General features: G+C 39.5%; 1 protein-coding gene and 4 non-coding genes across 5 annotated transcripts; 2 read left to right on the top strand and 3 right to left on the bottom strand.

Annotated features, from left to right (window-relative positions):
* Positions 1–737: 737 nt before the first annotated feature.
* On the bottom strand, positions 738–856 carry LOC146492232 (5S ribosomal RNA). Its single transcript, XR_014872624.1, has one exon. It is a non-coding gene; the product is annotated as a 5S ribosomal RNA (ribosomal RNA).
* Positions 857–1,204: 348 nt separating this feature from the next.
* LOC146492231 (5S ribosomal RNA) lies at positions 1,205–1,323 on the top strand. Its single transcript, XR_014872660.1, has one exon. It is a non-coding gene; the product is annotated as a 5S ribosomal RNA (ribosomal RNA).
* Positions 1,324–3,457: 2,134 nt separating this feature from the next.
* Positions 3,458–3,994, bottom strand: LOC146492230 (ribonuclease-like). The gene has a single exon (XM_085150537.1). The coding sequence runs from the start codon at positions 3,992–3,994 to the stop codon at positions 3,458–3,460; it is 537 nt and encodes a 178-aa protein (XP_085006663.1).
* Positions 3,995–17,030: 13,036 nt separating this feature from the next.
* On the bottom strand, positions 17,031–17,149 carry LOC146492229 (5S ribosomal RNA). The gene has a single exon (XR_014872607.1). It is a non-coding gene; the product is annotated as a 5S ribosomal RNA (ribosomal RNA).
* A 645-nt stretch (positions 17,150–17,794) lies between these two features.
* Positions 17,795–17,913, top strand: LOC146492228 (5S ribosomal RNA). Its single transcript, XR_014872659.1, has one exon. It is a non-coding gene; the product is annotated as a 5S ribosomal RNA (ribosomal RNA).
* Positions 17,914–22,809: the final 4,896 nt, after the last annotated feature.

Raw genomic sequence — 22,809 nt, 5'->3', positions numbered from 1 at the left:
ACAAAAAAACAACAAGAACGAAATATTTAGGAAATACACGAACTTATTTATTCTGTAAATGTAGAAAATGTCTATGGCTAGTCCGTCTGGGCTCAGTAGTGAGGAACTTGTTAACCTTGTGCAGCGGGCACAGCGTCAACCTGACACCCATGTGCAACGAGTTTGAACTCTTATTGGCTGCCGACTGCGGCCCCGAAGAATACTGAATAAATGCGCATCAGTGTGCTACCCTGAGCAGGGAACACGATATCATGGAGTTTCTAACATGGAGCAAGGTGAAGGTGACGCTACTATGCAGGACCGCCCCTGCTTAGCTTCAGAGATCAGATGAGAACAGGCGTGGTATGGCCGTAAGTGAGAGGCTTCCTCGATAACGGGGTTCATGTAGATACTGTAACCCATTTATTGGGATTTAAAAAACAATTTAGAGTGAAGGATATTGATTAGTTTCTACTTTTATTTTTAATAGCTGCACATGACAGCACAGTTATAATGCATACTTAATGCTGCAATATTCACGTCATAAACAATTGTGAGTGTTTGCAGAAAAACATCCACAGGTGCTCTGTGCATGTACAGTGATATTGATGTAACGCTTGAAGAATTTGACATTACTACACCAGTGGAAGAGCTCTTTGCGCAAACTCACAAACCATCCTATTAGAAAATGAGCTTAAAGAGTGCCGCCTCAGATCCGTTTCAATATTTAAACTGTCATTTGTGTGTTGAAGTGCATAAGCTTACAGCATCTGGTATTCCCAGGCGGTCTCCCATCCAAGTACTGACCAGGCCCGACCCTGCTTAGCTTCCGAGATCAGACGAGATCGGGCGTGTTCAGGGTGGTGTGGCCGTAAGCGAGGCACGGCTTCAGAAACAGCCTTTTTATACATGCTGTGATGACACAGTCATGCTTACGTTTTGATGTCCTGTATATAAGTTGAATTGTCCAAAGCACAAAAATGTTGGACTTCCAAACACACTGTGTGCTCTCTGTGACTTTAACATTGTGCTGTGAGAAACGAACATGTGTTATTATGGTGACGTTACGGCGGGAAAAGCATTTTTGCAGCTCAGTGTTGAAGCTGCAGTTGACAAGAAAGGTTTGCATGTTTTGGCTGTAACACGTGAAGCTTAGCACAATCCTATATTTGAAAGTGTGTGACATTTGCCAAGTATAAAAGGTGTTTTCTAGCGGGCTTCCCTCGCTTACGGCCATACCACCCTGAACACGCCCGATCTCGTCTGATCTCGGAAGCTAAGCAGGGTCGGGCCTGGTCAGTACTTGGATGGGAGACCGCCTGGGAATACCAGGTGCTGTAAGCTTTTGCACTTCCACACACAAACTGCAGAGGGCGCTAAAACTGTCACTACTCCTTCCTGCTCTTTCTAGTTTCTTCCTGCTTTCTTTTAAGCACAAAAGCGCCTCGCTGACCATTTCCCAGGCGCTAATTACAGACCTCTCATAGGGAATATTTCCTTTTGACAGTAACAGCCATAAAACCTAAAACAGCACCTTACTGTCAATAACTGATGAAACGGACAAAACACATTTACTAGGGAGAGAATAAGATGGAGACATAGTAAGTTAGAGAAAAAACAAACAAACAACATGTGCCAAGTGGAATTTAATCTAATTATAAAAAACAATCAAACAGTTTTGGTTCATAGTTAACAGAGAATTACAGGAAAAACACCACATCACATTCATTTTAAAATTCTTTTATTTGCTTTTAAAGCCCTCCATGGCCTAGCCCCATCTTATCTCTCTGAGCTGCTACAGCCTTATACGTCCAGCCGCTCTCTCAGGTCAGCTGGTCAGCTGTTCCTGAATGTACCCAGGACTGAGCGTAAACTTAGAGGACATCGTGCTTTTGCTGCAGCATTTCTCAAACTGTGGAACGATCTGCCTGTAGAGATTAGACAGGCCTCTTCTCAGCCTGTTTTTAAATCACTCCTGAAAACCCATCTCTTCACCCTGACCTTTGACACCTTGTAAGATGTTAGTTTTAGTTTATTTTTATGTTAGTTGTTTTAGTTGATTATATGCTGTTCTGTCTTGTTTTTTTAAATATAGGGCTGTTTTAATCTTTACTATGTGTTTTATTTTATTCTGTTTTGTTTTATTCTACTGTTTTTTTTTTTTAACTTATTTACTGTACAGCACTTTGGTGCTGCACTGGGTACTTTAATTGCAGATGTTGCTGTCAATCCATGTCAATCAACCCTTTACATTAGTGCCATCGTGATGCTGCAGTCAGCTATTTCCACTAAAAGCTGCCATAATTTAAATCTTGTTGGAGACTGCAGCTCTCTCTGCAATGTGTGTGTGTGTGTGTGTGTGTGTGTGTGTGTGTGTTCCCTTTGTGAATTCACTTTTCTTTTGTGATTGTATATTCCGGCAGATGTTCCGCTCATTTCATTTGTCTCCAAGCTACAGTCTGTCTGTGAGACAGTGTTTAATAAAGTAGAAATTTCAACATTAAAGTAGAAAATCTATTTTGGGGGGAAAATGAAATGTTGAGATTACATTTGTTGTTTCAAGACAAACTGCTACAGTTGCTACACCCTCTGAGTTAGTGAAATCATACTTCACTGCATCTGGTGAGACAGAAAATGAACAGCTGCATGATTATCAATGGTTACATCCGATTTCAATACAGAGGATTTTTGGTGTATCACAAGACGTGCGATCAGTTTATTTCATTAAGTCATGTAAACAAGGCATTTTGCAGGCAGTAAAGCAAATGTGGTAGTTTGTCTTGAAACAACAATGGCAATCTCCACATTTCAACATGTTTCTCTAAATTGAATTACAACTTTATTCTTGAATAATAATAATAATTTTGACTTTATTCTCCAAGTAATCAGTAATATTTGTTTTCTTAATGTGGCCCTAACACTCCTTCATGCAGGTGTGTACACAGAAGGAAGCCCAACAATGTTTGACCCTGATCTTTGCAGCAGGAGTGATAGCAACGATATTTAGACTTTTGCTATAATTCTGATGCTTTAAAGCTCATCTTAGAAATAAAATGTTGGCATAAAATGAAAACAAAAGCAATAAAATGTAATAACATTAAAAACAAAAAACATCTGAGAGGCAGGGTGCTGAATATGAACATTTCACCTTAGGAGTCCTGTGACTGGTGATGGTAAAAATTGAAGAAAAAAAATGTCAATAAACAAAGCAAATAAAAATATTTTATTAAAAGCAAGTTTGATTGAAGATATTATTTCTACACAGCATCCTACAGTCGGTACAGTTAATATATCAGTATTGGTGGGTTGAATATAGTTTGAAAACAGTTTTATATTATTTAATGAAATGTGTGAAGCTGGTCACATGTTAAATGTAACAGTTACTGATAAGACAGGCTCGAGTGAAAACTTGTAACGAACAAGATGTTTCCAGCGACTTTTGGTTAGAGCTGAGGATAAATGTTGCTCTTTTGTTTTCTCAGACATGTATATTTGTGGGTACAGAAGTAGAGTCCATGGGGATTTTTCCTATAGTTGCATTATTGGATTCAAAAGTCACTATGTCCTTCTCATAGTGCACAGGTAATCCTCCACATTGCACTACAACAATTCTGTTAGTGAGAAGTTTGCCTTTATACTGACAGTTGGGTTTCCTGCCTCCATTATTCTTTAGTTCACATTCAACAATACTGAACTTTGCTTTACTCTCTGTCAAGCAAGTATTCTTATGAGGTGACCCATGACCATTACAAATGGCTTTGACCTTTTCATAATCACTAAGGATGAACGTGTTTGTGTCCTTACAAGTGTTGTCAACCTTGTAGATCTGCTTGTTTTTTATTTCTGCATCACATTTTTTCGCAGTCATCTTGGCATCTACATGCTGTCGTTTAAACTTTTCATAAGGGGTTTCATTCTGACGCTTCTCAATTGGTTTGGGTTTAAGATTGGCTGGTTTTGAGAGTCCAGTGGCAAAGAGCACCATAAGCGGCAAACAGGCAAACAGGATCCTCATTGTTTCCTGGAGAAAGAAAAACAGGAACATTTTCCAAATTAAGAATTTGGAGCAGAAAAAATATCTTGTCATTGTCGAAGTGGATTAATTATTTAATCTTCTGCTGAATTTGTAATTTTGCTCCATTACAAAGGAATGAACAGTCTCTAATATTTATGGTAGTTTCATGTTAATGCAGAGACAGAATATCAACCAAATCCAGAAAACAACACATCACATAAACATACTAACTGATTTGCATGACATTGATTGAACTAAGTACTTGATCCCCTATAACCAAGCCAGAATTCTGGCTCCCACAGATTGGATTACAATTAATAAATTAACCATTTAAAGACAATCTTGATCTCAGTTTATTCTGTGTAAAAAGCACACCTCTACAGTATCAGTCTCTTCCATTCCAACTTCTACACCACCATGGGGAAGACTGCAGAGGTGTCAAAGGATTTGCTACTGAGGTCTACAGGGACAATACAAATCTACAGTCTTGTGCCACCATAGTCAAGACCGAAGACCTCTTATCTTGCTGCATGCAAGATCTTGCCTCATGGGGTGATGATGATCGTGAGAAAGGTGTTGTCAACAGGGGATCAAATGATTATTTCCCCATGGTATGCAATGTAAATACACAGAACCACGTGACAGATGGTAGCTTCTTTTCATGACCATCTTTTTACTTTTTTTGTCTTTCTTACAAGCTGCTGACCAGCAAACTTTTATTCATAGATGTTTATTGTTTTAGATAAATTTGCAAACTGAACTCCACGTGTCCCGTCTCTCAGTTTCTTTGGCAGACTTTACTTTTCATTTTTAATGGCTTGTTGTTTTTTTTATTGACTTATATAGAAACCCACACAAGTTTAACTTGAAAAACAACTTATGTAACAAAAAATTAACCAACTTAATGGATCAACATAAATAAAAGGATAATTTCAGTGTTTTTCATCTATTTTTTATGGAATTTTTCCAAAACGTTTTCAAACGTTCAGATCTGTCTTTTATTTTCTTGTTTTAACATTATACATGGTGAACTAAAAACCCTGGAATATGGTTTGAACCATTGAAGGCAGCATGTTTCGCTTTTTGGCAGCTTTTATTTTGAAACTGCAACACTAATCAGTACTTGTCCACACCTGTGGTGCACGCGCTGCGCAGACCCCGTCGGACATGCGCGGCAGAGGAGGGGGCTGACTTGAGCAGAAAGCGCGGAGAGACAAGTCGAAAGGAAAAGACAGACGATCTCTGATAAAGCAAAGCAGACAGAAAGAATTTACCTGAGCTCTCTGCTGGACAGGTAATTACCGCAGTTTGGTTTAATATCTTGTTTTAAACAGTGTAACTACGAAGCGAACACAAATACAGGTCATATATTTTCATATAGTTATGTTCCAGTCGGGTTAATGTTTGTGTGTCCTCACCGTAAAGACTGCCGGTTATTGGAGAGTGCCTGAAAATATGTCTGCGAAGCACCCCCTCAGTTTAAATATTAATTGTGGCCCGCTATCTACTCTAGAAAATAATTTGCGCGTCTACGTCGCCATTTACGGTTCAATGTGTGGCCGTAAGCAAAGCATTCCTGGTGCTCTGAGGATCATCTAGTAAACGCCAACCATCATTTAAAAATAACCAAAAACAGCTGTCGTTACTTTCTTATTCCTTCTAATGTAGTCTTTTAAATCATTAAACGATAAAATAAAAAAAAAATCAAAATCAATATAACAGCTTCAAAAAATTCAACATCTAAACCAGTCAATTTTTTCTTCAGTAAATATTTTGAAACTTATCAGAGAGGCGCTGGAGGACAAGTTGAACAATAATATTGTGTACGTTTTTTAGAGTATTACTGGATATTTTTAAAACAGGCAATTGTAATCATTTACTTACATATGGTAGATATGGTAAACGAGTGAAAATGAACAACAAATTAAGTAATTTAAGTAAATTTGATGATTTTTGAGTCTCAGTTGAAGAGTTCATGAGGTGTATCTAAAGGCAACTTCTCTACTTGCATCCACACATTGAACCTTACAGAGGGAAACGGTCATTGCACTCAGTCATGACAACATTCTTGCTAAATATAATTATTTATATTATAAAGTTATGAAACTTTTAAGCAAACTTTTCCAAATGAGGACACTTACCGTGCTTTTTGCTTTACTGATCAGTGGCTGGTTGTTTAATCTGCACGAGTTCAGGCACGAGTCAGTCGTCTGGAACAGCAGGTGGTGAAGATGTCTTCAGTAAATGAAATGCTCTAAAGGGGGAATTAAAATTGAACATTATTTGAACATAAATAAAAAAAGATAGGCCTCTGCCTGTGCATGCACATTTCTTATGCACGATATTCATGGTCAGAAAACCCAGATGATGCATGTTTTAAAGCCCATATCTGGTTAGTGAATGTGAGTATAAGTGTGGCAGGAGATCGAGTTATTCGAAATAAGCCTGTTGTCTATAAAAGATTTAAATATACAAATAAAAAGTTCTTACCAAACGAGGAGTCAAGATGAGCAGAGACCAGATCTAGTGCAGCTCAGCTGTTTTTAAATTCTACCTGAGCAGGTTGGAGCTCATTTGTGTCACAGACAAATAACACTTTGGGGGCTTCAGCTTTTAAACATTTCAGCAGCCCCACCTTAAATAATCACTAGCATCAGTGTCTACAGCACTAGCCCACCAGTTAGCACTGCTCTGTTTGTGGTTCAGAACATGCTGCAAACATGATGTGAGGACCAGTGACCACAGGTGCAGATGCAGGTTGTCTTTCATAGCTCGCGTTACAACAATTGCAGCTAATTTTTTTTTTCAATTCAATAAACCACCTTTTAAAAATAAGTAAATTAATAAAATATTGACATGTGTGAAAAAAGTACAGAATTTGCATTTTGGCTTAGTTTTTGTTAAGTAAATAATGGCACGGTGTAATATATCACGTGTTGTTATTCCCCTGATGTTGTATATACCTCATTTTAAAGACCTGACCTGAATGCATCGTGGTGCAGGACACATTTTGCTTTTGCAAGATCAGCTACTTTGAATCTCTATAGGCTCCTCTTGTTCATGTGACTATGTTATCTCTTTATTTATTCATTTCTATTTGTGTTATTTCAGTTATTACACTGGTATAGTATGACTATGTCACCTGCAGCCTCCAGCAGTACCAGTTACCTGAGACCACACATCTCAGCGACGTGTGCGTGCCCATCCCAGCAGGGAAAAGAGGGAAGCCCCAGCTGTCCCAGCAGAACACACCACAAAAAATGATTGATGTCACCCCAGAGTCATAGAAGGTCTTCAGAAACTCCAAAACAATTGAATCTTGCCTTCTAGGTCTCCATCAGGTGTGATGTCAGAGCCACCAGCCTGCAGCTGTTGTTCATTTACATCTGCCTAATTGATCATTTATCCTCAGCACATTTTTCAGTTACCTTGCCTGAAACTGGACAATATGTAAAGTCTAAATTCAAACAAAGGTTGGGGAAACCTGCACTGAGCTGAGACAGAAGAAGTCGGAAGTCGAACTCGGATGAGTGACAGAGCGTTCCTCCTACTGAAAACTCTATGTCCAGATGAACAAAATTAACTTTTCGGGACAGGTCCCCAGATGTTTTCTCTTCTCAGAATCCTCTTCACAGATCAGATCTGTTTTATCTGACATACAGTTATGTGGAAAAGAGTGTTTTCATAGGAATCTATAGAATACTCTGAAAAACTAAGCACTGTACATGAGTGAGTAGCTTGTAGAGCCACCTTTTAGCAGCAACAGTGTCACCAAATTGTTTCTGTATGACTCTTCGTCTGTCACACGGTTGTGCAGGACTTTTGGCTGACGTTTCTTTACATTGTTTCGTCAGTTCATTGAGGTTTGTGGTATTTGTTTATGTGAGGCTCTCTTAAGTTCCCAGCACTGTTTTTCAGGTTGAGGTGTGGACTGTGACCGGGCCATTGCAACACCTTGATTCTGTTGTAGCTCTGCTGATGTGCTCGGGATCTTTGTCCTGCTGCATTACCAAAACTCAGTTTTGACTGTAGACTACTTGGCATACAAGGAAATTCATGGAAAACTCAATGACTGCAAGGGGCCCAGGTTCTGTAGCTGCAAAACAAGCTCAAATCATCACCCCTTCACCACCATACTAACAGCTGGTATGAGGTTTATGCTTTGCAACTTTGCTACCAAACTTGCAGCCATGCTGTCATGCTGTTTTTAGAGAGCAGAGACTTTCTCCTTGCAACCCTTCCAAACAAGCCACACTTATTCAAACTTTTTCTAATTGTCATGGCCTTTAACATTTAACTTGCTAACTGAGGCCTGTAGAGTCTGAGATGTAGCTTCTGGATTTTTGAGCTTTTTCTGACCACTGCACAGTTTGACCCTGGGGTGAATTTTCTGGGACATCCGTTCATTCAGATATATATATAGATATACACACAAATCACGCAATTATAAACATCAAGAGGTGAGGGGAAATATGTGTGACTGACATTTAACTCTAACTTGTGTCTTTGCAATGGAAAATGAGTTGAGTCATATCAAGCTGATATGAGTATGTACTAATGGACCTCACAGTCACACAGTCAAGAAACCTAAAGGATTTAGAGAGTTTCTGTAAAGAGGAGTGGCCTAAAATCTGTAAACCAAGAGACGTGAGTACTTTTTTTAATGACCATCTCTTGGCCAGACAAAATATGTAAACATGTTCGGTGACCCTTTAAAGTCACATACTGAGACCAAAAGCACGACTCCGTTTTTCTCTTCTCTTGCTTCCTACATTTTAAGAGCCACTTTTCACTGATTTACGACCATCACGTAATTTTTCGCAGCTCTCGAAACTTCTATTTTGAAACTGAAACACCCCGAAAAGCGAAAGCATGCTTCTGCACACCCGAGGTGCACGCGCAGCGCAGACCCCCCTCTGCATGTCCGCCGGAGGTGGCTGACTTGAGCAGAAGACGCAGAACATGCAAGAAAGGAAACGACAGAAGCAAAGTTGACCTGAGCTGGAAATAAAACAAGAGTCAGCAGAGCGACTTTTGAGAGGAGATCAGGACCTGATTATTTTGCAGGTTAGTGTCTCCAAATGTGTCTGTGAAACACACCTTCAGTCTAATATTGTCATATGTACTTCAGTCCCGCTACCTACTCTTGAAAACGGTGTGCACATCTACTTCTGCTTCTACTTACTGCAGGAAACAACTTTTTGAACAATAATATTGTCAAAATTTTTAACAATATTACTGAATTTATTAAAGGCAATACTTAATTATTTACATACAAATGCTCACATGCAGACATTATTATGGGTATTATGTGCCAAACAATCACCAGGTTAAACCAGTTGACTTTTCACAAAGCCATGATAGATAAAGTTTGCTGATCAGAACTTGGTATAATCTTAGCAATAAATAAATAAAATATGCCTTATAAAGGTTCATATGTTGTTTATCACTTTAGCTTTTACAAAACATGAAAATCATCAAAAAGGTTTCTGGTTACTTGATAAAAGTTTGGAGTGGAGTTTTTTTTTTTTTTATTTAAAGCCTTTTAAATAACCTTGGTAGGTTTTTTTGTTTGTTTGTTTATGTTGTTGTTGGTATTTGTTTGGGTTTTTTTATAGATGAATTTATGATGTGGACCTAAAGGCATTAAGAGTTCTCTACTTACAACCACACATTGAACCGTACATAGGTAAATTGCTGACTGCAGTTAGGTAATAGTACCTGTGTCTAAGCTGTCACAGCAAAATATTATCTTCATACATGTCAGAGCTGTGTTAGCACTGATATTTATAATACATGTGATCATAAATAGACATCACTTTTGCTAAATGTAATTATATATTAGAAATTTATCAAGATTGAATTCACACTTTTCCAAATGAGGATATATACCTTATTTTTTACCTCACTCATCAGTGTTTGGTTGGTTAACTGCAGGTGTTCAAGCACGAGTCCGTCGTCTGGAAGAGCAGGTGGTGAAGATGACTTCAGTGAATCAAATGCCCTGAAAGTGGAATTAAAGTTAAACTTGATTTGAAAATGAATCAATAAAGACAGGCCTCTGTCTCGACATGCAGTAATTGCAATACTTATGCATTATTTGCATCCTCACAGAACCCAGATGATGCCAGCATGTTTTGAAGCCCATGTCTGGATAGTGAATGTGAGTATAAGTGTGGCAGGAGAGTAAGTTTCTTTCTTGGAAGTATGCAAAAGCCAACGAGTTCTTACCGAATGAGAAGTGAAGCCTGGAGATGAGCAGAGATCAAGTCAAGTGCAGTTCAGACTCGCTGTTATTAAATTCTACCTGAGCAGGTTATAGTTCACCTCAGTCACAGAAGAACAAATAACATTTGGCTCTGGGAGCTTCAGTTTTTATACATTGCTGTAGCGCCGCCTTAAGCTATCATTTACATCAATACCTACATCACTAGCCCAGCAGTTCTAAGAAACTTCTCCGTTTGTGGTTCAAAACCTAATGTGACACCAATGACCACAACAGCATGCAGCTGCAGGTTGTCATTCACACCTGGCTTAATGGTAAAGAGGCATATTTGCAGGCAGCTGTTTGAAATTATTTTATGTAAATAAAACAAATGTGTCTAAAAATAGGTAAACAATCAGAATAATTACATTTTTTTAAAATACCGAAAATGCATTTGGCTTAGTTTTTGTTAACTTGGGTGTAATATGTCATGTGTTGTTGTTCAGCTGAAGTCTTCTTCCACACAACATGATGAGTGCCGCCTGCTCCAATCAGAGACGAGGTAAAATGCAGCACTGTTAAAACAATGAGATTAATGTTGCATTAAAATGAGCATTTAGCAGATAGAGATGATTAAACAGTTTAAATTGAGTTAATTATTTATAAGGCAGTTGCTACACATTAAAGCTCTGAAACGTCAGATTGGACACATTCAAATGTTAAAGCTTTCTCTCTCACAGACTAACAGAAGAGACGTGGAATCACTTTAGTTTGTCTCCAGATGCAGTCTGTGCTTCATTCAGTAGTTTTAATTCGATAGCAAGCAAAAATGTATTTTCCCAGCAAGACTCTGCATTACACTTAAAACATGCTGTAAATAAAATAATCAGTGAAAATTAGTTGATTTCAAACCACAACTTTGAACCCTAACCTGGCTTGATGATTTAGTTTTTTTTTCTGTCAGCTGCAAGGTTTAAGAGTAAAGACAGAAAATAAAAAGAGAATTCAGATATGGCTCCAGTCTGGGACAGATTGGGTCTAAAGCACAAGTTACCATGGCAATATACCCCAGTAAAAAGCAAATCACCTTTGTAGGACATAAAACCCAGAGCTAACCCTAAAGTTACCTGGTTAAGACAAAATTGTGCTTCATTTTTTGTGACTATTTACATTGTAGATTCTCACTGAAGGGATCAGAACTATGAATGACACATATATGGAATGATGTAGCAAACCAAAATGTTAAAAATAACTCAAAACATGTTATATGTTAGATTCTTCAAAACAGCCACCCTTTGTTGTGACTATTGTTTTGCACACTCTTGATCTTCATGAGGTTTTCCAAGAGTCTTGATGGAGTTCCCAAAGGTGCTGAGCACTTGTTGACTCTATTGCCTTCACTCTGTGGTCCATCTCATCCCAAACCATCTCAATATGGTTTAGGTCAGGTGACTGTGGGGGCCTGGCCATCTGCCTCAGCACTCCATCACTCTCCTTCTTGGTCAGATAGCTCCTACACAGCCTGGCGGTGTCTTTGGGGTCATTGTCCTGTTGAAACAAAAAGACGGTGGTCCAACTAAACGCAAACTGGTTGGGATGGCATGTTGCTGCAGGATGCTGTGGTAGCCATGCTGGTTCGGTGTGCCTTCAGTTTGGAATAAATCCACAACAGTGTCACCAGCAAAGCACCCCCGCACCATCACACCTCCCCCTCCATGCTTCATGGTGGGAACCATGCATGTAGAGACCATCAGTTCACCTTCTCTGTATCAGTCAAAGACATGGCAGGTGGAATCAAAGATCTCAAATTTGGACCCATCAGACCAAAGCATGGATGTCTACCGGTCTAATGTCCATTCCTTGTGTTTCTTGGTCCAAACAAATCTCTTCTGCTTGTTGATCTTCCATAGTTGTGTCTTCTTAGCTATTTAGCCTTAAAGGCCTGATTCACACAGTCTCCTCTGAACAGTTGATGTAGAGATGTGTCTGCTACTGTTTATTGGTCAGATGAACACACTGCTTCTGAGTCCTCTATCTTAATGTTCACTTTCTTTAGGTGGAGAATGTTTGTCCTACCAGCTTCTTGGTTTTCCCAGTGCTAATCTGGAGGCGGAGCTGCTGGCACCAGTCATCAAGGTCCTCAGTCAGTCTTCTGTACTTCCTGTCGTCCCCATTTACCAGTAATTACTGAATCATCAAATAAATCATTTATCAAAAGTGTAGGAGAAGTCTATTGTTTATATTGTGAATAGAAATGGAGTCAGAACTGTTCCCTGTGACGTACCTATACTGCAGAATTCCCATTCAGACACATAATTATGGGCACTTGTATATTGAGGGTGGTTGGTAATAGTGATGGGATTTCCGGCTCTTTTTAGAGAACCGGCTCTTTCGGCTCCAAACCGGCTCTTCAGGTTGTTTTGTTGCTTTAATTTATTTATTATTAACAACAATATAAAATTATGCACAAAAGGAATTACTAATGTAAAAAAAAGTGGTTTTATTTATATATGTTTATATATAAATATATGCGGTGGCCCCTAGAGACAAAGCACGTACAAACTTGTAACTACCACACACCAAATCCGGTCATTGGTACTTCCTGGCTTGTGTAGCCACTAGGCAACGAAAGCTTAACACTGCGCCCAGCATCCTGGAGCACTGCTGTTGTGTATTGTACGTGATTTGAAGTGTGTATGTGCTTTGTCTCTAGGGGCCACCGTAAATATACTTTTATTTATTCACTCCACATAAAATGTAATAAATAAATCATATAATACAAAAAAACAACTATTCACAGTTCAACTTTTAACTATTTAAATTTTCAGCTTTTTCCTTTTAAACAAATTTAAAGTGAAACAACACAAAACACTGCAAACCACAACACAATTAAATATAAATTAAAATATGAAAACAAAAAGAAGATGCACATTCTCTGTCATATGGACCTGCATGAGTAAACTTTCTGAATCCTTTATCATCTGCAGCTGAAAATAGTTGTGGATGATTACTATACCTTTCTAATGTGACGTTGTTGTCCCTGGCTCTCTTTCTCTCTCTCTCTCTCATCTCGCTCTGTTCCTGTGCTACTGAGTGTAACTACCGCCCCTCCCCCCTCTGCCCAGCGCAAAGCACAAGGCTCACGTGCGAAGTGAAGTGGAAAAAAGTGCGAGAGAGAGGGTGAGGGAAAGAAGAAAAAAAAATAAGGAGCCGGCTCACGTCGTTCACTTCAAAGATCTGACTCTAAGAGCCGTTTCGTTCACGAACGACACATCACTAGTTGGTAAGACTCACCAGGATCCATGTGGTGATGGTCCACACCTGTGTAACCCAGCCTGTCCTTCAGGATTGTCGGTATAATGGTGTTAAAAGCACTGGAGAAATCAAAGGACATGATTCTCACAGTGCTCCAAACAATTTCCAGGCGAGGGATTGATGTCAGAGGTGGATGACAGCATCATCTACCCTAATGTTGGTGTAGTAGGTGAACTGAAAGGGGTTCAGCAGTGAGCTCACCTGGGGCCGAAGATCAGCAAGGACCAGCTCTCCAGGGTCTCCATCAGATGTGATGTCAGAGCCTCCAGCCTGTAGCTGTTGTTCATTTACATCTGCCTAATTGATCATTTATCCTCAGCACACTTTTCAGTTCCCTTGGCTGAAACTGGACAACATGTAAAGTCTGAATTCAAATTCTGCTGCACTGTTAAGAAAATCATAGCTTAATCCTCATAGCACAGTCAGAAGAAAACAAACAAACATACAGTCATGTGGAAAAGTGTGTTTTCACAGGAATCTATAGCATACTCTGAAAAACTAAGAACACTCCAGGATTCAGTCATTTATAGAGCCACCTTTTAGCAGCAATAGTGTCACCAAATTGTTTCTGTATGACTATCAGTGTTTCACAAGGACGTTTGGCTCACTCTTCTTTACATTGTTTCTTCAAATCATTGAAGTTTGTGACATTTGTTTAAGTACATCTTAAGTTCCCTGCACTGAATTTTAAGTTGAGGTCTGGACTGTGACGGGCCATTGCAACACCTCGATTCTTGTCTTTTTCAGTCATTCTGGGAACGTTGCCCTGCTGTGTGACCCAAATACATTTTTGACTATAGAGTACTTGGTATACAGGGGAGTTCATGGAAAACTCAATGACTGCAAGGGGCCCAGATTCTGTAGCTGCAAAACAAGCTCAAATCATCACCCCTTCACCACGTGTTGACAGCTGGTATGAGGTGTTTGTGCTGGTATGCTTTGCAACTTTGTTAACAAATTTGCAGCCATGCTGTCATGCTCTTTTTAGAGAGAAGAGACTTTCTCCTTGCAACCCTTCCAACCAAGCCACACTTATTCAACTATTTTCTAACTGTACTGTTTTGGACTTTAGCATTTAACATGCTAACTGAGGCCTGTAGAGTCTGAGAAGTAGCTCCTGGATTTTTGAGCTTTCTCTGACCACTGCACAGTTTGACCCTGGGGTGAATTTGCTGGGAAGATTATGACATTGTGATTATGACACACAGCTGAATACTCCAGTCCAGCAAATGGCCAAACTGTATGCTTTCATAGAGGTGTTCTCGCTTCCTGGTAAAACAATTTGTGAATTGCAGTGAAGTTGGTTAGAAGTAATAAAGGGAGAACATGTTACCCTCGAGAGTCTACAGACAAGCTGGAGCATCCGAATCACATGATCAAGTTAAGATTACTTCAAACATTTACTGAGTCTTGTTTCAATTTGGGTAAGAAGTGCAGACTTCAAACTACATTAAAGTGTTTAAATTGTGCTGATGGATCAAGTAAAACCAGAGTTGTGAAAAATAATGTAGCCCATGCATTTTCCCAAATACTGTCATCAGCTTGAGTGCAGGAAGAAATAATAAAAACTGTTTTATCTAAGGATACAAAAAAAAACCCAAAAAACTTTGAAATAAAACATGACTCTTCCTATTGGGAAAAATGCAGCATGTCAGGCATTCACAAAATTATATGCCAGAGTGTGGCATTTGGTTGCTGAGGAAAAGGGGAAGTTATTGGAGTGGAGGCAAATATATGCTGCAGCTGTGCTAAAAAAAGAAAGAAAGAAAAGACACCAAACAAGGCAAGATAAGCAGTTTGTAAAAGTGAAATATATAAGTAAACTCTAAAGTAATTAAAAACAGCCATTTATAACCTTGACTTCAGAGTTTTAAATTACACAAAGATTACATTATAACATGTGTAGTTAGTGTGATAACATCTAGAGTTATTGCATTCATAGAAGTTTCTTCTGCTCTCAGAACAGATTCAGTTGTTCACAGTTTTGGCACACGGTGCATTACCAGGCTGCAAACACTCATAAGGTGTTGAGTTGTGGTCATGAAAAGAAGAAAGTGGTTAGCAAAAAGTCTGTGATGCAGTGTCATCTGACGGTTGACAAACTCGCTGGCCAGCCACAGTGTGACAGTATGGCTTTGCTGAAAGTCACGTATTGAATATTTTCTCATGCAGTTTTTTCTTCTCTATATTTCATGTTCATTTACTTGACCAAGCCTCTGATGTGTAAATCAGATCCAACTGAATGTCATCAGAACATATTATATTATGAAATTTGTTTTCTTTTACTAATAAGTCGAGGATGAGGATTTGGAGAAGCACTGAATAGAAGTTTTCTATCTCTGATGTTCAGTTTCAATGGTTGATTGTAAACTCACTTTACTAGTCCTCCTTCTTTAATATTCCATCCAGCAAATCAGCAAATCATGATCCTACCACCACCATGCTTAACATCTGGTACAGTGTTCTCAGATTTCAAAGGATCACCTTTGATACACCAAACATACTGTTGTCATTATGGCCATATAGCTCAGTCATAGTCTAGTCTGCCCATAAAGCTGTCTTTCCAGAAGTGGTTGGGATCCTCAGTTCACAGTAATAAGAAATTCCCTCTGATCTAAGGGGGACTCTTTGGTCTTCTTCCAGTCCTTGGCAAAGTGGTAACATATTAAAACAACTTGTAATTACAAACGATTGTTTGAACCGAATCTATAAGTGTATAAAAATGGCTTAAAATGGTTTACGGTGAGTTCCTTGGACTTTCTGTTGTTCTAAATATTGGTCAATCCAACAAGTGCTTTTAAGCTAATCCTTTTTATGCTGCGAAGAGGAACTAACACTTGTAGTCAGCCATGATCACTAATGAGAAGTTAATAGGGCTCGTTGAGTTATGAGGTGCAGAACCTTCAGCACCTCATATGAAAAGATTTGACTGTGTATGCTTTTGGCACTGTGTGCATTTGAGAAAATCCAAAATAAATTCAAACTTGTTTGTGAAAGCTGTTTTATAAATTTCAGTGGTATATTATTCATGCAATAGGGAGTTGTCTTCTCCAACTACTGGGGCTGAAATAAGTTCATCTAGTTTAGAAAACTTCCACTGAACAGTCTATTATAGTGTCAGAACTAAGCATATGCTTAAGAACTTAAACACTTTAAATGAGAATAATAGAAATTTTCCTTTACAGCTTCTACTCAAGTACAATCAATAAAGAAAACCACAGACACTTTGATGTTTGTTTTGAAGGAAAAGTAATTTCCTGTAAATGTTTATCTGTGTGAGATTTTTCAGAAAACATCAATTTTGTTTAAACGTGAGATACATGGCCTATTCTTTCCTTGTTCTACTTTTGTCTCATCATTAATCTGATTACTGTGGAAGACAAGATGGAAATATAATATTCTCATGTTAAAAAAAGATAGAAAAAAGATTTTATTACCCAGAAATCTAACTTTTCATGCCTTTGAGCATAAACATGAGCAGCAGCGCCCTCTGCAGTTTGTGTGTGGAAGTGCAAAAGCTTACAGCACCTGGTATTCCCAGGCGGTCTCCTATCCAAGTACTGACCAGGCCCGACCCTGCTTAGCTTCCGAGATCAGACGAGATCGGGCGTGTTCAGGGTGGTATGGCCGTAAGCGAGAGGTTTGCTATATACAGGGCATTTTATAGGTGGCTAATGTCTCACAGTTTGATATATATTATTGCAGCGGTCCCCAACCCCCGGGCCTCGGACCGGTACCGGCCCGTGAGTCGTTTGGTACCAGGCCGCGAGAGTTGAGGCTCAGGTGTGAAATGTGTGGTTTTCCGGGGTTTCATCGGTCTTCAGCGTTATTTTGTTATCGTTTTTATTGTTAACTCGGTTTTCCTGGGTCTTTTCACGTGTGTTATGAATAAATTTTCTTTTTTTCGGTACTGGTGCTAGTTTTATTTTGTTGTATTTATCCGCGACACTTTAAAGGCCGGTCCGTGAAAATATTGTCGGGCATAGACCGGTCCATGGCGCAAAAAAGGTGAGGGACCGCTGTATTATTGTGCTAAATTCCATATGTTACAGCGAAAGCATGCAGCTATTCGTTGTTAACTGCAGCTTCAACACTGAGCTGCAAAAATGCTTTTCCTACAGTAACATCTCCATAATAACACGTTAGATTATTATAGAACCGTGTGTTTTGTAATTCAAACATTTTTGTCGTTTGGAGACTTTAACTTCTATATAGAAGAGAAAACGTGTGCATGTGTCGCTACAGCATGTATAAAAATGCTGTTTCTGAGCTCTTTCCTCGCTTACGGCCATACCACCCTGAACACGCCCGATCTCGTCTGATCTCGGAAGCTAAGCAGGGTCGGGCCTGGTCAGTACTTGGATGGGAGACCGCCTGGGAATACCAGGTGCTGTAAGCTTTTGCACTTCCACACACAAACTGCAGAGGGCGCTAAAACTGTCACTACTCCTTCCTGTAGTCTCTAGTTTCCTCCTGCTTTCCTTGAAGCACAAAAGCGCCTTGCTGATCATTTCCTAGATGCTAATCAAGGAATATTTAAGGAATATTTCCCTTTGACAGTAACTACTATAAAACCTAAAGCAGCACCTCACTGTCAATAACAGATTAAACGAACAAATCACATTAATATTGCAGAGTATAACATGGAGACATGAAGTAAGTTAGAGAAAAAACAACAAGATGTGACATGTTGAATTTGATATAATTATAAAAAACAGAAACACAGTTTTGGTTTATAGTTTACAGAGAATTTTACAGGAAAGAGATAAAACACTGCGTCATATTCATATAAATGCACCGATCTGACAGACTTGCACAGGGTACAAAGGAAGTGTTGAGTTCATCTGCATGGAGCCTGAATGACCGTCTCAGTAGATACAGCCACTACTGGACCAGTGAGCAAGCTTTACCTCATCCCTGTCCTCTCATCTTAGTATTCATACTGAAGTTTGCATGTTATGGAGTGTTTTTTTGTTGTTGTTTTTGGCTGTCATATTTTCCTTTTTAAAAAAAACGGCACCTTGAAATATAAAAATGTGCTCGACAGTCCTGCTACTTTAACCACAAATCATTTCCTGAAACTCAGGAAAGTGTCCCTGTTGCTGAAAATCTCACATCTTCATCATATTTGGAGGAAGTGGCTTGCAGCTCTGAGATGTTTCCCTGGAGGAGAGAGAAGGACATTTGAGAGATTGATGACTCACAAGAGTCTAATCACATCAGTGCAACCAGTGGTTGCTTGTATTAGTTTATTAATTAGAGATGAACCGATCTGATATTACGTATCGGTCCGATACTGACGTAAATTACTGGATCAGATATCAGAAAGAAATAAAAAATGTAATCCGATCCATTAAATATCACGAAAGCATCTCACAAAACTTGTGACACGGCGTAACTCAGCTCATAACCGTAGCACGTTGGAGCAGTATGTGTCACGTGATAGAGCGGCTGTGGCGTGCGAGACCTGTCGGCGGTCTGGTTGAGCAGTTGGAGCCTCGCTACCAAACCGGCATTTCATCTTCAAGAAAGTTATCCCAGAGAGAAGTAAAGCAAGTGCGTAAGTTCATCTCTGAATGTTTGTAAAGCATTCCCACGTTAAGCTTAACAACCGATATATGGAACGACTGCCTCTCTCTCTCTCTCTCTCTCCTGCTGTTACTTCAATCGTGAAAACTGATTAATGATCTGCTGATCGGCTTTTCTGTTGCGACTCCGTCTCTCTTGTTTGTTTTTGGCCCACTTTGCACCAGAAAAAGGAAACCAGCGGCTAAACAACAGTAGCACATTAAAGCTTGATAAGCTGTTGTTTGAATTTATTTAATATTACTTTCTACACCAGGATCCTTTTTCTGCGTAGCTGACGGCTGCTATGATGGCTGCTGATGACCCCTGTGCAGGGGCGGATCTAGCAAAGTTTAGCCAGGGGGGCCGATAGGGCATGAACAGGGAAAAGGGGGCACAAAGACATACTTTTCTGTCTTATTCTCATTTAAAATGTGTAGCTTTTAATAAATAATTATCTGAATCTTACACCCAAAGTTTTAATCTGATGTAAAATGTGTAGAAGTCCATTACTGTATACAGTAACTATTAAGTCTAATAAACCCTAGTAAGCTGTAGTACTTTTTCCTTTGGGAACCATCTGTGCAGTCTGGAGTTCTGTTGAAGAAAGATGTTGAATCTATTTAATTATTGTGGAAAAATAATTTTCCGGCACGGTGGTCAGCACTGTTGCCGCACAGCAAGAAGGTCACAGCAAGGAGTTCAATTCCACCATCAGGCCGGGGTCTTTCTGTGTGGAGTTTGCGTGGGTTCCCTCCGGGTACTCCGGCTTCCTCCCACCGTCCAAAGACATGCAGCTTGTGGGGATAGGTTAATTGGATAATCCAAATTGTCACTAGGTGTGAATGTGCGAATGAATGTGAGTGCGAATGGTTGTCTGTCCCTGTGTGTTGGCCCAGCGACAGACTGGCGACCTGTCCAAGGTGTACCCCGCCTCTCGCCCTATGACAGCTGGGATAGGCTCCAGCGCCCCCCGCGACCCTGAAAAGGATAAGCGGAAGCGAATGGATGGATGGAAAAATAATTGATTTCTGTGCATTTTTTTAATTACATGTGCGTTAAAGTTGATTACGTTGATTAAGCATCATGCGGTGGAGGGCGGTTCCCTATTTATTTTATTTTTTTGCTTGGAGTTGGCAACCCTATTAGTTAGGTTGCTTAATATTTCTTTAATATTAATTAATATTTTAATATAATATATTATTATTAGCGTGGCGGTGTCTTTGGGGTCATTGTCCTGTTGAAAAAAAAAAGACGGTGGTCCAACTAAATGCAAACTGGTTGGGATGGCAGGTTGCTGCAGGATGCTGTGGTAGCCATGCTGGTTCGGTGTGCCTTCAGTTTTTAATAAATCCACAACAGTGTCACCAGCAAAGCACCCCCACACCATCACACCTCCCCCTCCATGCTTCATGGTGGGAACCATGCATGTAGAGACCATCAGTTCACCTTCTCTGTATCAGTCAAAGACATGGCAGGTGGAATCAAAGATCTCAAATTTGGACCCATCAGACCAAAGCATGGATGTCTACCGGTCTAATGTCCATTCCTTGTGTTTCTTGGTGCAAACAAATCTCTTTTGCTTGTTGATCTTCCTTAATAGTTTTTTCTTAGCTATTTGGCCTTAAAGGCCTGATTCACACAGTCTCCTCTGAACAGTTGATGTAGAGATGTGTCTGCTACTGGTTATTGGTCAGATGAACACACTGCTTCTGCTTCAATCTTAATGTTTATTCCCTGTTCACTTTTCTTAGGTGGAGAATGTTTGTCCTACCAGCTTCTTGGTTTTCCCAGTGCTAATCTGGAGGCGGAGCTGCTGGCACCAGTCATCAAAGTCCTCAGTCAGTCTTCTGTACTTCCCGTCATCCCCATTTACCAGTAATTACTGAATCATCAGAGAACTTTTGCAGGAATCATTTATCAAAAGTGTAGGAGAAGTCATATTGTGATAGAAATGGAGTCAGAACTGTTCCCTGTGACGTACCTATACTGCAGAATTCCCATTCAGACACATAATTATGGGCACTTGTATATTGAGGGTGGTTGGTAATAGTGATGGGATTTCCGGCTCTTTTTAGAGAACCGGCTCTTTCGGCTCCAAACCGGCTCTTCAGGTTGTTTTGTTGCTTTAATTTATTTATTATTAACAATAATATAAAATTATGCACAAAAGGAATTACTAATGTAAAAAAAGTAGTTTTATTTATATATGTTTATATATAAATATTTACAGTGGCCTCTAGAGACAAAACACGTACAAACTCCAAAGCACATTTCTAGCATTTCTAGATCACTTAAATTACACAATTGAAAGCATATGTGTATTGTTTGTGTATTTATACACAAGCACTCATATATATTCAAATCATTTAAAAAAATGTTCATGTTACTACCACACACCAAATCTGGTCGTTGGTACTTCCTGGCTTGTGTAGCCACGAGGTAACAAAAGCTCAACACTGCGCCCAGCATCCTGGAGCACTTCTGTTGTGTTTTGTACGTGCTTCTGAGTTTTTACATGCTTTGTCTCTAGGGGCCACCATAAATATACTTTTATTTATTCACTCCACATAAAATGTAATAAATAAATCATATAATACAAAAACCAACTAGTCACATTTCAACTTTTAACTATTTAAATTTTCAGCTTTTTCCTTTTAAACAAATTTAAAGTGAAACAACACAAAACACTGCAAACCACAACACAATTAAATATAAATTAAAATATGAAAACAAAAAGAACATGCATATTCTCTGTCATATGGACCTGCATGAATAAACTTTCTGAATCCTTTATCATCCGCAGCTGAAAATAGTTGTGGATGATTACTATACCTTTCTAATGTGACGTTGTTGTCCCTGGCTCTCTCTCTCTCTCCCTCCTGCTCTGTTCCTGTGCTACTGAGTGTAACTACCGCCCCTCCCCCCTCTGCCCAGCACAAAGCACAAGGCTCACGTGCGAAGTGAAGTGGAAAAAAGTGCGAGAGAGAGGGTGAGGGAAAAAAAAAAAAACACGGCTCCCAATAAGGAGCCGGCTCACGTCGTTCACTTCAAAGATCTGACTCTAAGAGCCGTTTCGTTCACGAACAACACATCACTAGTTGGTAAGACTCACCAGGATCCATGTGGTGATGGTCCACACCTGTGTAACCCAGCCTGTCCTTCAGGATTGTCGGTATAATGGTGTTAAAAGCACTGGAGAAATCAAAGGACATGATTCTCACAGTGCTCCAAACAATTTCCAGGCGAGGGATTGATGTCAGAGGTGGATGACAGCATCATCTACCCTAATGTTGGTGTAGTAGGTGAACTGAAAGGGGTTCAGCAGTGAGCTCACCTGGGGCCGAAGATCAGCAAGGACCAGCTCTCCAGGGTCTCCATCAGATGTGATGTCAGAGCCTCCAGCCTGTAGCTGTTGTTCATTTACATCTGCCTAATTGATCATTTATCCTCAGCACACTTTTCAGTTCCCTTGGCTGAAACTGGACAACATGTAAAGTCTGAATTCAAATTCTGCTGCACTGTTAAGAAAATCATAGCAATCCTCATAGCACAGTCAGAAGAAAACAAACAAACATACAGTCATGTGGAAAAGTGTGTTTTCACAGGAATCTATAGCATACTCTGAAAAACTAAGAACACTCCAGGATTCAGTCATTTATAGAGCCACCTTTTAGCAGCAATAGTGTCACCAAATTGTTTCTGTATGACTATCAGTGTTTCACAAGGA

This window comes from Neolamprologus multifasciatus, chromosome 23 (assembly GCF_963576455.1).
Source record: "Neolamprologus multifasciatus chromosome 23, fNeoMul1.2, whole genome shotgun sequence".
In the NCBI taxonomy this organism is placed as follows: domain Eukaryota; kingdom Metazoa; phylum Chordata; class Actinopteri; order Cichliformes; family Cichlidae; genus Neolamprologus; species Neolamprologus multifasciatus.
The sequence above is the reverse complement of the archived record's forward strand: the minus strand, read 5'-3'. Positions and strand labels throughout refer to the sequence as shown.

Coding starts and splice junctions, on each gene's coding strand:
- LOC146492230 (XM_085150537.1), bottom strand. CDS start 3,994: ATGAGGATCCTGTTTGCCTGTTTGCCGCTTATGGTGCTCTTTGCCACT.